This window comes from Gastrolobium bilobum, unplaced genomic scaffold (genome assembly GCF_033153095.1).
Source record: "Gastrolobium bilobum isolate Gb01-03AN ecotype WA unplaced genomic scaffold, APGP_CSIRO_Gbil_v1 utg891312, whole genome shotgun sequence".
Classification (NCBI taxonomy): domain Eukaryota; kingdom Viridiplantae; phylum Streptophyta; class Magnoliopsida; order Fabales; family Fabaceae; genus Gastrolobium; species Gastrolobium bilobum.
Window position 1 is genome coordinate 1 of NW_026896569.1, and position 17110 is coordinate 17110.

At 34.4% G+C, this 17110-nt stretch overlaps 1 protein-coding gene and 1 non-coding gene across 2 annotated transcripts; one reads left to right on the forward strand and one right to left on the reverse strand.

The window, feature by feature from the left end:
- Positions 1-73: 73 nt before the first annotated feature.
- On the reverse strand, positions 74-4134 carry LOC133300632 (uncharacterized; the record flags this gene model as incomplete). Its single annotated transcript, XM_061500209.1, has 3 exons — positions 3301-4134; positions 1948-2997; positions 74-1476 (listed from the first exon to the last, which is right to left on the reverse strand). Coding segments are annotated over exons 1-3 (3287 nt in total), but the record flags the coding sequence as incomplete, so codon positions are not given.
- A 37-nt stretch (positions 4135-4171) lies between these two features.
- On the forward strand, positions 4172-4278 carry LOC133300633 (small nucleolar RNA R71). Its single transcript, XR_009750083.1, has one exon. It is a non-coding gene; the product is annotated as a small nucleolar RNA R71 (small nucleolar RNA).
- The last annotated feature ends 12832 nt before the right edge of the window (positions 4279-17110 follow it).

The following is a 17110-nucleotide window of genomic DNA, read 5'->3' on the forward strand; positions in this document are numbered from 1 at the left end:
GAGCACATATTCAACTTGTCTGTTGCAGAAATGTGTGCCTCCGTCGCTGATCATTGCTCTTGGTACTCCATACCTCACAAAGATGTTTTTCTTGATGAAGTTGATCACGACTCTAGAATCATTGGTAGGCAAGGCAACTGCTTCCACCCATTTAGAGACGTAATCCACCGCCACCAATATATATTTATTCCCGTATGAAGTGGGGAAGGGCCCCATGAAGTCAATGCCCCAAACGTCGAAGATTTCAACTTCCATGATGTTGTTTAGTGGCATTTCATGTCTTTTTGATATGTTCCCCGTTCTTTGGCAACGATCACAAGATTCCACGAATTTTCTGGCATCTTTATATAGAGTGGGCCAATAGAATCCGCTCATAAGAACCTTTGCAGCCGTCCTTTCTCCCGCGAAGTGGCCTCCGTATTCTGAACCGTGACAGTGCCATAGAACATCTTTCATCTCTTCTTCAGGGATGCATCTTCTAATGACTCCGTCAGAACATGTGTAGAATAGGAATGGTTCATCCCACAAGTATCTTTTCACATCGCGGAGAAACTTTTTCCGTTGTTGCCATGAAAAATCTTTAGGAATTGTCCCAGCTGCTTTGAAATTTGCAAAGTCTGCAAACCATGGTGCGGTGTCTACTGCAAGAGCTTGCTCATTCATAAACCATGGCAGTGTGCTGACTGAGAGAACTTGCTCATCTGGAAACTCATCTCGGATTATCAATTCTGAACTATCTTGAAGTTCTTTCTCTTGAAGTCTAGAGAGATGATCAGCTACCCGGTTCTCTACTCCTTTCTTGTCTCTGATTTCTATCTCAAATTCTTGAAGTAGAAGCATCCACCTAAGTAGTCTTGGCTTAGCATCCTGTTTAGTCAATAAGTATTTCAAGGCAGCATGGTCAGTATACACAATAACTTTAGATCCTAGCAAATAGGTTCTAAATTTATCAAAAGCATATATAACAGCTAGTAATTCTTTCTCAGTAGTAGTATAATTTAATTGTGCTTCATTTAGAATTTTACTAGCATAATATATAACATGCAAGAGTTTATCTTTTCTTTGACCTAAGACTGCACCTATAGCATAATCACTAGCATCACACATTAATTCAAAAGGTAATTCAAAATTCGGTGAAGTGATAATAGGTGCGGTAGTCAATTTTTCTTTCAAAAGATTAAAAGAAATCAAACAATCATTGTCAAAGTTGAACTCTTCTTCTTTGGCCAATAATTTGCAGAGGGGTTTGGCTATCTTTGAGAAATCTCTGATGAAACGCCGATAGAAACCTGCATGTCCAAGAAAGCTACGCACACCACGCACATTAGAGGGAGGGGGAAGTTTTTCTATAAGTGAGATCTTTGCTCTATCAACTTCAATCCCCTTCTCTGAGATTTTATGGCCTAAGACTATTCCATCTCTTACCATAAAGTGGCATTTTTCCCAGTTGAGTACTAAATTACTCTCTTGGCATCTCTGCAAAACACAAGCTAAGTTAGTGAGGCAAACATCAAAAGATGAACCGAAGACAGAAAAATCATCCATAAATATTTCAATAAAATTTTCAATCATATCAGAAAATATGGATAGCATACACCTTTGAAAAGTGGCGGGTGCATTGCATAACCCGAAGGGCATACGTCTGTAGGCAAACACACCGTAGGGACAGGTGAAGGCTGTCTTCTCTTGATCTTCTGGAGCAACCGCTATCTGATTGTATCCGGAATAGCCGTCAAGGAAACAATAAAATGAATGTCCCGCTAGCCTCTCCAACATTTGATCTAAGAATGGTAGAGGGAAATGATCTTTTCTTGTAGCGGCATTAAGTCTCCTGTAGTCGACGCACATTCTCCAGCCGGTAATAGTTCTTGTAGGAATCAACTCATTGTTTTCATTACGTACCACTGTGATCCCACCTTTCTTTGGAACTGTTTGTACCGGACTCACCCATGCACTATCAGAGATTGGATAAATCATACCAGCATCCAAGAGCTTCACGACTTCTTTTCTCACAACTTCTTTCATAGTTGGATTCAATCTTCTCTGTGGTTGTCTGACTGGCTTCACCTCATTCTCCATCAATATTTTATGAGTGCAAAAAGATGGGTTTATTCCTTTCAAGTCTGTAATAGACCATCCTATAGCTGTTCTGTGCTCTCTCAACACCTTCAATAATTTTTCTTCTTCGGCGGTTGATAAATTTATGTTGATGATCACCGGGTATGTCTTGCTTTCTCCAAGAAATGCATATTTCAAAGTGGGAGGAAGTTCTTTCAATTCAACCTTTGGTGCACCTGGAATGATATCATCAACTTTCTCTTCTAGCTTTTCAACCTCTTGTTCTCCTTCTGTTGCTTCAGTCGTATTGTGCAGTAGATCTTCTTCTAATGACTCCAATTCCATCAGTGGTTGGAGTATTTCATCAACTGTATCTAGCACTGCATCATTGATCACATCAATCTTGAAGCAATCTCCTCCGTCGGAAGGATGTTTCATAGATTCAAGAACATCAATAGTTACGGTTTCATCATTAACCCGCAACATCAGCTTACCCTGCTCCACATCAATCATAGCCCTTGCAGTGGCTAAAAAGGGCCTTCCCAACAGTAAGGGAATTTCAGCATCCTCTTGCATGTCTAAGATGACAAAGTCTGCAGGGAATATGAACTTATCAATCTTCACCAAGACATCTTCAATAACTCCATCTGGCCTTCTGGTAGATCTGTCTGCTAGCTGCAGTGAAACTTTGGTCGGCTTTAATTCATGAATCCCCAGAGCCTTGCAGATGGATAATGGCATAAGGTTAATACTAGCTCCCAAGTCACATAACGCCTTTCCCACATCAATGTTGCCAATTTCTATGGGAATGCTGAAACTTCCAGGATCTTCAAGTTTTGGAGGCAACTTTTTCTGAATTATAGCACTACACTCTTCCGTCAACGTCACCGTTTCACATTCTTTCAGTTTACGTTTCTTCGATAAGAGATCTTTCATGAACTTTGCGTAATTCGGCATGTTCTCCAAGGCTTCAGCAAATGGAATATTGATTTGTAGCTTTTTGAAGATGTCAAGGAACTTCGAATACTGCTGCTTTTTGATTTCCTCTCTGAACCTCTGCGGATATGGAATTTTTGCATAAGGTGAGAGCTCCAATGGCTTTTCTTGTCTTTCTTGAGCTTTCTTTTTCTCCCATTTGAACTCTTTCTTTTCTGGAACAGCTTTCTCTGCAGTAGGCTCTTTGTCAACTTCTTTCTCTTTTTCTTCTTCAATGGCAGGTCCCTCAACTTTCTTTTTCTCTACTGAAGGCTTAATCACAGGTTCAATTACAATGCCACTTCTAGTGGTAATGGCCTTGCAGTGTGCGTTTGGATTAACGTCTGTATTACTCGGGAAAGTGCCTTGGGTTCTTTCATTGAACTGCCTTGACAATTGACCGATCTGGGTTTCAAGATTCCGGATAGAGGCTTCTTGATTCCGGAATGAGGCCCTGGTCTCCTGCATAAAGGTTGAAGTGTCTTCCCTGAATGCATTGGTACTTTGAACGTAGTCTGATGTGGTCTTGGATAGTTGTGCAAAGGCTTTCTCCCACTCTGATTGTTGTGGAGGTTGCTGTGGTGCTGGCATAGGAGGATTTAGCTGATGATTCGAGCTATAACTGAATCCTGGATGTTGATTTTTATTTCTCCACCCTTGATTCTGGTTATTGCCGTATTGGTTCCTCCCTGGATTATATGGAACTTTCTGATCATGCCAAATTCCATTAACATCTGCAGTTTCGGGTGCCTTGCAGTCATCAGTAGTATGAGCACCTGCGCAAATATCACAAACAATAGAAAAAGTATTAACATGAGCTACTGAAGTATTAGAAGAAACTTGAAAATCAGAAAATTGCTTTGTGAGAGCATCTAGTTGTTGTTGCTGTTTCTTATTGGACTGTAGGATCTGATCATTCTGGGCCAAGATGGCATCATAGCCATCAAGCTTCATAATCCCCGCTCTTCTCTGTGGTGCGGGAGCATTATCATACTCCTGAGAGGCTAGAGACTCTAGTAATTCCAAGGCTTCCTCTGGAGTTTTTGTCTTCAAGGACCCTCCTGATGCAGCATTCACCACTGTTCTTGTGTTCGGCGTCATCCCTTGGAAGAAGGTTTTCGCTTGCTCCCAGGCTTCAATGCCATGTTGGGGACACTTCCTGAGCAGTCCTTTGAATCTTTCCCATGCTTCATATAGAGATTCACTTTCTTTTTGTTCAAAAGAAGTGATATCCGCCTTGAGCTTTGCCATCTTCGAAGATGAGAAAAATTTATCCAAAAATTTGGTTGCCAAGTCGTCCCAGTGAGTGATGCTTCCTTGAGGTAACGATTGCAACCATCCTCTTGCTTCGTCTTTAAGTGAACATGGGAACAACCTGAGCAAAATAGCATCCCGAGACACCCCGTTCATTTTCAAGGTATCACAATATAGCAAGAAGTTTTCCAGATGGATGTAAGGGTCTTCAGTGCTTCCTCCGGCAAATTGGTCTTTCTGAATTAATTGTAAAAGTGCCGGCTTGAGTTCAAAGTTGTTAGCATCCACGTTTGGTCTAACAATACTCGCCGTCTGTGGAACTCGAGCAGGAGTCATGTAATCTCCCAACGTTCTCGGAGGTGGTGGAGGTACATTGTTGTCTCCCATTGCTTCTTCTCTTGGTTCTGTTGAGCTTGAAGCTTCTTTCTCTTGCTGTCTTCTTTCTTTAGCAAGTTTTCTGTTTCTTTTTGCTGTTTTCTCTATCTCTGGGTCGAATTGCAAGGAATCGGTGTCAACGGTACCTCGCATAAACCAGAAAAATAGATTATATAAAATAAGAAAATAAAACTGAATTTAAATAACAGAAAATTAAATAACAGAAAATAAGGTCCAATCTAAAGAATTAATAGCTACTATTAATGTTGAAATAGTAATCCCCGGCAACGGCGCCAAAAACTTGTTGCTACTCACGGCAAGTGCACCGATCGTACAAGTAATATATGATTAAGTAAGAGATCGTTCCCACGAGGATTACGGTTCAAGCACTAATTCACTATCGCAAACTTAGTTGGACAATCAAAAGTGTATTTGGAAACAGGATTTGAATTGGAAAATTAAAATATTAAATATTAAGCTAATTACTTGCAAGAATTAAAGACAAGAAATTAAAGATGTGATTTAAGAATGTAAAAGAACGTAGCTAGGGGTTCGATTTCCTTTAATCTCCTTATTATGATTCAAAGTCCTTCTTTACGTTAACCGTCCTTAATATCAATCTAACCAATTCTTTCGCGTGTTATTAGAGCTCAATCCCTTGTTACCCTAAAACCTTTACAAACTTGAAAGAACCCTAGTTCCCCGGTTATTCCCCAAGAATGCAAGCATTAAGTTCAAGAATCTTAAGGTTACGCAAATTCTATGTCTATTCCTAGAATCATAGCGTTTACGATGAAGTTATCAGATATGGATCACACACCAACATCCCTATTGTCATGCATTTACCGATGATCATTATATAAGATTCAAGCCTATATAAAGCATTAAAAACAGATAACTTCATTCATGATAAAAAGGAAAATTAACGTACGAATTATTCAAAGCATAATAAATCGACTAAAATCCATCTAACCCTAACTACTTAAAGAACTAGCCGGACATGGCAAAATCAAGAACAAAAGAAAATAGAAAAGCTCCCCCAAACTCCATAGGTGATTGGTGGATCTTCAAAATCTCCAGTGAACACTTGACGTTGATCCGTCTCCGCCGCTCACGAACATGAATCTGATGTTTCTTCGCGTTCCCTCCGCCTCCAAGCACCCAAGAGTTGTTTAGCAATCTCAAAGTTATGTATTTCTGGTCCCCAATGGCCCTTTTATTGGCCAAGAGTTCGTATCCTAGTAGAAAACTCGAATGGGCCTAAGTTGGATCTGTCTAGGCGCTTAAGCCTGTTGTAGCGCGCTTAAGCGCCCTAGGACAGTGAATTCTGATTCGCGTTGCGCGCTGAAGCGCTCTGAAGGGAGCTTAAGCGCGCTCCTCGCGACAACTTTTTCTTCTTGTGGCGCGCTTAAGCCCTGAGTTGGGGGCTTAAGCGCCCAGAGGCAGTAGCTATTTGCGTTTTTAGGGAGCTTAAGCTTCTGAATGGGGGCTTAAGCTCCCACTTCTAACAACTTGATAAGATCCTCAATCTTATTGTTTTTGATCTTCTTCTATCATCTCTTGATCTTATCTTTTCTAGTTGTGATCTCTATTTATCCAATCTTCATCTTTGACTCCTTTTGTCAACAAATCCCTAAAAAATAGCAAAGATGATTCCATTAAACAAAAATTCAGATAATGTTCATGATTATTATATTAAACCTTAGTTTTTGACTTATTTAACTTGATATTTTATATTAATTTAGTCTATAAAATAAGATAAACTAAAGGTTTATCATCAATTTATCTCAAAATTAAGATAAACAACTAAGGATATTTACTATTTTGTTCTGGGCAAAATATCAAGATACCGCAGAGTGGATATAAAACCGGCTATAGTTGATCATGATACCACTTACTTACTTACTTATCTCCATGATGTTAGCCAAGATTATTTTCATAATTTACAAAAAAAAAAAAAAAAAAAAAAAAAAGATTATTTTCATAGACAACTTACAATCTCATTTCTATTATAAATACAGCGGCACCACACTCTCCTTATGCACAGTTTTCATATTTGCATATCCTGTTTCAATTATTATTTATTGATTTTAGCGTTGTAGTCCTTGCAGTTACATTAACCCCATTACTCACTGAAGCATTTATTAGAGAAGTCATTGCCAATGATTGATAGCCACCATCAAGAAGATCGAAAAACTGCACCATCAACCGCTTCAGTATTCACTATCTGAAAAAAATTAACTATAGACTTTGTAATTTATGTCTATATAAAATTTGATATACAAAATGAACATAACATATATCTAAGCATATTCTAAATAAGATTTAATTAATAAAATTACTATAAAACTACTTGATCATATATATATATTATCGGAATCAAACGAATAGAATTGTGAAAAATAGTTATCGTAATCTGAGATTGAAAAGGAATTGATCTGGATAAAATAGGATAGGTGTTGGGACTCACGGCAAGTGCGCCGATCATACAAATAATATAATGATTAACTAAGAGATCGTTCCCACGAGGATTATACTCAAGCACTAATTCACTATCGCGACTTAAGTTGGACAATCAAAGTTGTATTTGGAACGGATTTTGAATTTGAAATTTAAAAGATTAAAACTAATTGATTGCAAGAATTTAAAAGCAAGAATGTAAAGGTTTGAATTGACTACTGTAAACGAACGTAGCTAGGGTGTCGATTTCCTTTAATCTCTTTATTACGTTTGAATTCCTTTTTAATGTTAATTGTCCTTAATATCAATCTAATCGATTCTTTCTTATATAATCTGAGCTCAATTCCTTGTTACTCTAAACCTTCACAATCTTGGAAGATCTCTAGTTCCCCGGTTATTCCCCAAGAACGCAAGAATCTCAAGATTACACACTCTCTATGTCTATCCCTAGAATTATAAAGCGTACGATGAAATTATCAGATAAGGATCACACACCAACATTCCTATTGCCATGCATTTACCTATGATCATTATATAAGATTCAAGCCTATATAAAGCATTAAAAACAGATAATTTCATTCATGATATAAAGGAAAATCAACATACAAATTGTTCAAAGCATAATAAATTGACTAAATTTCATCTAACCCTAACTACTAAAAGAACTAGCCAGACATAGCAATATCAAGAACGAAAGAAAATAGAAAAGCTCCTCCAAACTCCATGGATGATTGGTGAATCTTCAATATCCCCAGTGCAAACTTGATGTTGATCCGTCTCCGCCACTCACGAACATGAACCGGATGTTTCTCCGCCTTCCCTCTGCCTCTAGGTGCCAAGAGGTCTCTTCCAATATCAAAAACTCATGATTCTGAACCCCAAAATGTGTTTTTAAGGGTAAAGAATTTGTGCCCTAAGTGGATTCCTCAAGTGGGCTTAAGTTGGATCTTTCAAGGAGCTTAAGCTTGCTCATTCGCGCTTAAGCTTGTTGATTTACGAATTCAGAAGTAAAGTTCGCGCTTAAGCTTGCTGGAGCGCGCTTAAGCCTGCTGGAGCGCGCTTAAGCCTGCTGGTGCGAGCTTAAGCCTGCTCTTCGAATCTGAACTTCCTTCTTGGCTGGAGCTTAAGCCTGCTGGAGCAGGCTTAAGTTTGCTAAGGCTGAACCAATTTTTGCCTATACAGGAGGCTTTAACTTACTAATTTGGGGCTTAAGCTTGCTTAGGCAGATGCCATTTGCTGATTTTTGGAGGCTTTAGCTTGCTAATTGGGGCTTAAGCCTCCTCTCTAACAACTTGGGAATCTTGATAAGATCTTCAAATCTTTTTGTTTTGCTCTCCATCTATCCATATCTTCATCCTTGACTCCATTTGTTATCAAATCCCTTAAAAATAGCAAATGTAGTTTAATTAATTCATAATCAGATAATGTTCATGATTTTATGTTAAAATCCTAGTTTTGACTTGTTCAACTTAATAATTTATATTAAATTAGTCTATAAAACAAGATAAACTATAGATTTATCAATAGGCTCATTAAAGGCCCACATATATAAGGACAAGACCCAAAACTCTTAAAGCCCAGTGTAAGGCGCAATGACTCACATCGCGCATAAGCATGGCGCAATGACACCATCGCGCACAAAACTGCCCTTTAACATAACTTCAGATATAAGGAAGTTAGTACAAGAACTAACAAAGGTCCACTGCGCTATTGAACAAATAGACAAAGGACAGCACCTGTCACTACTCTACCAAAGTAGCTTGGCATTAAGAGATAAGGTTATTAAGGCACAGGTAGAACCTGTAGCCCGAAAATGGCCAATCAGAGGTCATACCGCTTTCACATGGCGGCATCACAACCACTATATAAACAGAGGGTACATGCCCAAGTATGACAATCTAATTCAATAAGAATACACATACACCTGCCATTGATACTGATTTGAGCGTCAGAATGTTATCGCAGATACCTCAGTTTGAATCATCACGCCAAAAGAGAACCAGAGTCTTCAAATCGTCAACTACAATCTCAAGCCCAGAAAGCATATCAACATAAAAGTTTTCTCCATCAACTATGTGTGATTTGATCCAGTATATATTAGTTAACCCATATTGTATTTGGTCTGATCAGAAATTAAATTAAAGACGAGAATTACTAAGAAAATATGTAGTTAAATATTATTCTAACGAGTCACTAAACTTTAATTTATTAGTAAATATACTTATTAACTCTAAAAATTCATTATGAAAGCAAACAATCATGAATGAATGTACGCGCGCAAGCTATCGTGATTGCGTGCAACATGCAGGATACAAAAAAAAAAAAAAAAAAAAAAAAAAGAGAGAGGAAGAAAGTAGATAGCATATCACTGTGCAGAGAGTACTAATATTTGAGCAGAAGATTTTGGAGCAAGCGACACTGAGCCACTGACCAGTGACCACACCACAACAAGGCAAACTATACCAACATTAAAGAGCAGAACGCCCGCATTGTCGTTTGATACGCATATAGAAACAAACCAATAATATATAGAGTAAGAAAATTCTAATTATTAAAAATTCTAATTACTAACTTACTATTTATCATATTACCGTTGGATCAAAGAAAGAGAATGTTAAAAAGTGTTTTAAAATAGAGAAAATATTAATCTAATAATGATTAGATAAGTAATAAGTTGATAGTAAAAAATTTTGATAATGAGAATATTCCTTCTCTAATATACATAGGTTGAATCGATTCTCATGCTGAAAAAAGAAATTTCTCAGACACACCTCTCTTTCTTTCTTTTTTGAGTGGTGGGATGGATTTCAAAAATTGAATTCACGTTATGAGATAATTTTTCTCCAGAAAAATTGATTTTCTCATATATATTATGGATAAATGGGCTTTAATGTTGTAGAAAAGTCATCATCTTCATGCGGGATCCACATGCTTAAAGAAAAAAGAGAAAAAAAAGGTCAATGTGGAAATCAAAGTATCAGCTGAAGAAGTTTGTGTTCTAGGAGAAGTATAACTCCCATATATTATATATGGGGCTCACGAGTTTCCTCTCCGGCAACATGATATTTATATAAGATTAATATTTTTTATGTTATAAAAAATAAAATTATTTTTTACATACATATAAAAGTGTATGGGATCCATATGAAAAAAAAAAAAAAAAACTTTACATATATTTATATATAGACTAAATATCATTTTTGATCCTTAGCAAATTTTACGATGCTCGCTTTAGTCTCTAACAAATAAAAAGGTTATTCGTGGTCTCTAAGAAATTCAAAATGGACCAATTTAGTTGAAATCGTAGTCCCTCACAAATTCAAAAAAGACCCGCATTAGTCTCTCAAAAGGACTAAAATGGGTTCATTTTAAATTTTTTAGGGATCACAAATAGCCGTTTTATTTGTTAGGGACTAAAGCGAACATCATAAAATTTGCTGAAGACTGAAAAGGAGATTTACTCAAAATTATATGTAAGACTTACATTAGCACGAAAATTGAAGGATGTGTAAGAAGATTTTAATTCTCATGTTAAATATGAGAATTATAAAACCCTAAAAATATTAAGTGTGGGGACCACTGAATTTTATTTTTTTTCCAAAATAAAATAACCAGCACCATTTTCTATGTGAAAGTGGGATATAAAACATCCATTTTTATTTGCTCTTGTTCCAGCTGGCGAATCTTTACTACAGCCGCCACGAGGAAGCATCTTTTTTCTTCCTGTCTTCCCTTCACTTTTAATAATTCAATCTAAATTAATACTTTTATAAATACAGATAAGTTATAGTACATTTAATTTGTATTATTAACTCTCTTTTTTATATTACATTTTAGAAATATATGTACCTAAGTACGAGGGGCAAAAAACGCAACAAAGAATTGAACCGTTGACATCAACATTCCTAGGTTTAAATGACCTGAGCAGATGCTTATTCGTGTCACAATCACCTTGGCTGGCAAAAAAATATTTATATTTATTTGGTTGTAGTTTTACAACCTTATATAATAATCAAATTTAAGAAATATCCATCAGTACACACTAAAGTTTTCTATAATTAAATTAAATTAAATAAATTTAACGATGCTTGGGTTAAGATAGGGACAATACATAAGAAGAAATAGATAATTTATCTAACATGCGTCTATCATACAATTTAGCAAAAACTCAACTACTACGGAATTAAGATCAAGATGGACTGTTATCAAAAAAAAAAAAAAAAAGATCAAGATGGACTGAGGCAATATAGATCTATATATTTTATTTATATTAGAGTTTGGTCGAATATTTTATATTATACATCGACGGCACCAAAAAAAAAAATTAGTTTGTTTGTTTTGTAAAAATTAATGCAAATCGTAAAAGCATATCAGCGTGTAATAATTTTTATATTTATCCACACAGAAAAAGGTTCTTATAGTTGTGTCTAGATTACTATTTATCTATATTTTCTGTAATTGTCTTAGATAAGAGTTGACAATATTTGAGTTAGTACATTTAATGTTCTAACAAACACTTCATAGTTGAAATTGAATATGGTAATCACAAAAGACCATTCATTAGTTTAATTGCATAAGTATAAATAATTATTCACAAAATTAATATATATATATATATATATATATATATATATATATATATATATATAGGTTCGCTTTTTCTACAGTCAATGTAGATAACTTATCTACATTGAGTCCAAAACGACGTCGTTTTGTGACGGAAATCAATGTATTTTTGTAATTATAATTTATTTTAGGGTTATAATAGTCTTTTTCATTATATTTTTTTAATTTTTCAACCCAAAACGACGTCGTTTTGGAAGCGAATGTAAATAACTTATCTACATTCACTTTAGAAACGTTAAAGCCTATATATATATATATATATATATATATATATATATATATATATATATTATATATATAGGGATAAACATTTCTGCAGCCGCTTTAGATAAGCTTTTTTTTTAACTTAGATAAGCTTTTTTATAGCTACCCCTTATAACTATGTTCTCCCGAGAGAACATAGATATAACATTAAAAGTTTCTCTCTTTTTTCTCTTCTCATTTACTTTTCTGAACCTGTCTGCTGACGTGGAGAGAGAGAAAAACAACTTTAATGTTATAACTATGTTCTCCCAATGAGTACTGTAGATAAGCTTATCTAAAGTGGCTGTAGAAATATTTTTTCCATATATATATATATAGTTCGCTTTTTCTGCAATTACTGCGGATAAGTTATCGCAGTAAGCTCAATACGACATTGTTTTGGGGCGGAAATCATGGTGTTTTTGTTTTTTAGATGGATTTGTTAGACAATAAATAAATAAATAAAAACATGTTGACGGATGTGGTAAAGATAGGGACAAATAGATAATGGGAAAAATGTGTATCATTTTAAAGGATATAAAGTTGTTTCATATTAAGTGACAGAAATAGATAAATAAAGGGGGAGAGAAAATGGACAGAAAAATATAAAGGTGTGGGTCTCATCTCTTTGTGAGAGTGAAAAAATATAAGTTGTGTAATTTAAAAGGAGAAACATTTTTCCTATAGATAATTTATCTAACATGTGTCTATCATACAATCTAGCAAAAACCCAACCACTACGGAATTAAGATCAAGATGGACTGATGCAATATAGATCTATATATTTTATTTCTATTAGAGTTTGGTCACGAATACTTTATATTATACATCAATTAGCAGGAAAAAAAAATTCAATTATTAGATTTAGAAGAAATGAGCAAGGAACAAAAGGCAGCCTTGGATTATTGGACTGCGGTGATTGAAAATCATAGCCGGGGCTGGGAAGAGCTTCTTGTTTATTGGAGTGTCACCATCTGGGCATAATCCAAAATCGCAAGTATATAATGATTGTCAATACGTAATTATATTATCATTAGTGATGGTTGACATGATGTTGATGTCTTGGATTTATCCAAGGCCTAATAGTTCCCTTTATTGTTTGCATGTCTAATTAATAACACTGATGGTAAAAAACAAAAGAGGGTAAATCTAAAGTAACATGAAGAAAAATAGGCATTTTTTTGACCAAAAATACTGAATTTTGTGTTACTGTGGTTGGGAGTTGGGACCGTTCCATATATGGTGGGTCTTTGATATGAAATTGAATACAAATGCAGGGACATGATAAGATTGATATTGCTCCTATTCGCACATGTGTTTGCGATTGAAAATAATATCCGTTCGCTTTTGAATATGACTAAGGTCCCTTGATTAGGAATTTTGTCTTTGGTTAGTGGATAATAATACACTTCTAATCTGGTTGTTAGCTTGTTTCCTTCACTAGTCATTTCATTATATATGTGTGGTGATACCATTTCAAGCCGTCCTAGATTCTTAATCAGTGTTTGAACTTTTCATCTATTCATTGAATGATGATAATAGTCCATTTACAAGAAGGAATCAATCTTTTTTTTTTTAAAAGGAGATGTCTTGCTGGGAATAAATATAGTTTTGAAGAGAAGAACGACAAGGGAGCACATTAAATTTAAATGGGGTGCTCTGGCTTTTACGTTACAAGTTTTCTAACATCAATAAGCTAAGATAGCATGTCATTTTGAATAAGGCTATAAAGAAAAAACAAAAAGAACAATGTCATAAGAAAACAACTCTCAACCAAATGGTGGTAGTTTAGTTGGCGCATAGGAGCTAAGCAGATGGGGATGGAAGCATGTGTTCGAATCTCTCCAGTACCACCTTTGGAATGGGTTTAAAGCCTTAATCCTGGACCCGCCCCGAATCGGATTAGTTGCGAAGCAATGAACCGATTAGAATATTTTCAAAAAAAAAAAAACAACTCTCAAATATTTATATCTATCACAAATTCATTGCATCCAACTTTAGTTAACACGTAGCAATTAAAAGATCGGTTTCATCCAGCTGATTTTAGAAATTGGATGGCATTGAAGAGGGTAAATAATTTGTGTTTATTGTGTTTAGTGAAGACAATAAAAGATGAGGGTAGATTAAGATGGTTATTATTTGTAGTTGGTGGTGTTGAATCACGGTTTGTTTTTTTAACTTAGTTTTGGTAAAAAAAAAAAAATTGGGTGTCGGTCCTTTTTCATGCGAGGTATTGACATCTGCAGAGGTGATCGGAGCTTGTTTGACACTTTTTTTAAAAAAAAAATTAAAAATTAATTTTAAGTTAAAGTTAAAAAAAAAAAAAAAAAAAAACTACAAGCTATTTGATGATTGAATACAATATTTAGCTTTGAAGTCATTAAAAAACTGTTTGTTAAAAAAAAGTACACATTTCAAAAAAAAACTGATACAACTTAAAAAAAGCTTTACCAAGAAATTTTTGGCTATGAACTTTTTTCTTTCTTATAAATGTTTTTTTATTGTAAGAATTTTTGTAAAATTTATTTGGCCTACAAGGAAAAAATAAATTAAAAAACACCTTTCAAAAAAGCACTTACTCTATCACTTTTCTTTTTTACTATTTATTTATTTATTTTCTTTTTGTTACGCACTTTTTTTCCTTTCTTTTTTTGGTTTAACGCATCACTCTGCCGACGCAGTGTAGGAGAAGTGAGTTTGGGGTTTCTTGAATTAAGGCCTAAATTTAGCATTGAGTTGGGGACGAAACAGGGTTTGGACGACACGTGTCTCATAATCCCCATGGACTGGTCCCATCACTCTGAAAGCGCTATCCAAAATTAATGCCAATAAGTGTTGGTGCGTGGCCCTTTCATAAATGGATTATCTAATGTTACAATTTTACATAAGCTCATGCAAAAAAAATTATGTCTATCTTTTTTTATTAATAATAATTGAACTACATTTATTTAATGCATGTGAAGAAAAAAATAGATACAAAAATTTATCATAACTAAAATTTTAATATGAGAAAATCGACTCTTCATAACTCCAGTTTTATTTTCTTTTTCTTTTTTTCTATTTTAAATCCTTGTTCTCATTTGTCATCCTTCATATTTCTCTCTTTCTTGTATCATTGGTTTAGGTCATGTAAAAAAATAATGATGTTTTCATATATTTTATTTATAAATAATGTGTTGCTTACATATATATATTTTTTCTAAAAATTTTTACAAAAAGTTTCATTATAGTTATATATTTATATTCTTAAAATTTATTTTTTATTTTTTATTGTTTGAAGATTATGTCTGCAAAATTTGTACAAGAATAACAAAAATATCTGAGTTAAATACCCAAATGCAATGTAGCATTAGATTCCGTAAAACATGTTATGTAACAGAGTTTCATATAGTTAAAATAGAGTTGAGAGAAATAAGAATTTCCAGACTCTTCTAATCATACCAATTGGTCGGATATGTGTAAATCCAATAGGAGTCTCTTGAAGCTACGTAATGGTGATTAATTAAATAATCATTAATTAAATTTAAGGTTATGTCTTTTAAGCAAAAATATTTTTGCTTTGTGGCAGAGGAATATTTTCTGCAGGAAAAGCATAAATGTTAAACCCCACATTTTAACCATTTTCTTAGACACCAATGGTATAATTAACGTTATCTTAATTTCATCGATCAGGAGATCAACATATATATCAATTGAAGTGGCACACAAGATTTGCGTGGAAAACTCAATTGAGAAAAATCACAAGTAAGATCAAATAAGATTTTCACTAAATGGAAAAAATTACAACATCTCTCTAAATACAAGGAGAGAACATTATCACTCTCTTTTATATTAGGAGAATACGCCTCACTCAAGATAATACTGAAGAGACACTTGAGTTTTCTCTCTAAGGTTGGATGTTTGAAACCATTAGCAAGCACCCTATTTACAGGCATAAGGTGCTGCATAATTTGACCACTCATCGCTACTTTATGTAAGTTGAACAGTGCACTACATGTGCAAATTGAAAAGAAAATGAAGCCACCAAATCAATAGTGTTTGATTTGGCTTTCATCCAGTAAAAGTGGCCTTTAAATGCTTATAACATATGTCAATATCTCACTTAAAGTCATTTTTTGTGACTTAAAAAATCTTTCTTCTTTTATCAATTCCATGCTGCTTATGTTTCTAATAAATTATAGGAAGATTGACATAATATAAACTTATCAGCATCGATTGGTTTTGTCATGTCATCTACTAAGTTTTCTTTGGTGTGAATCTTTTGCATATCCACACTCTCTTCCTCTACTACTTCTTTGACAAAGTGATATTGTACTCCTATATACTTTGTCCTTGAATGAAAGACTGGGTTCCTTGCAATGTGCAAGGCACTCTGACTGTCACAATATATAGTAATTGACCATTGTTTGTCCCGAGTTCTTCCATTAACCTTTGATTCCAAATTGTTTCCTTGCAAGCTTGAGTAGCTGCCATATATTCAGATTCTGTAGTAGAGAGATTAGCTACCATGGTCTGTAATTTGGATGATCAGCTTACAACTCATTCTACAAGTGTAAACACATAACCTATAGTAAATGTTCTTTTATCAAGATCACCTGCAAAGTCTGAATCAATATATCTTCTGACAATAAACTCTGATATTAGGAGAGAACAATATCACTCCCTTTTTATAGTAGAAGAATGTGTTCCACTCAAATTAACACTTAAGAGACACTTCAGTTTTCTCTCTAAGTTAGGATGCTTGAAACCATTAGCAAGCACCCTATTTTTCATAAGTTGAACAACATAATATATGTGCAAATTGAAAAGAAAATAAAGCCACCAAATCAACAATGTTTGATTTGGTTTTTAGCCGCTAAAAGTGGCCTTTATACGCTTATTGAATACATCGAAACATATGGTTTTTAGATAGGCTATTTAATTTAAATATTTTTTAATAATTTGAATTAATTTTTTTTAAATTCTTGGTTTTTCTCTGTTGTATGTGTTTATTAAGGTATCTCCATTTAATTACGGTATTCTCTATGTAATTAATTATTCTTACTAGGGCTTTTATAAATCGACTTCTCTTATGAAACAATTAAATTGCACTTTAAATTAAAATAATTAACTTATTTCT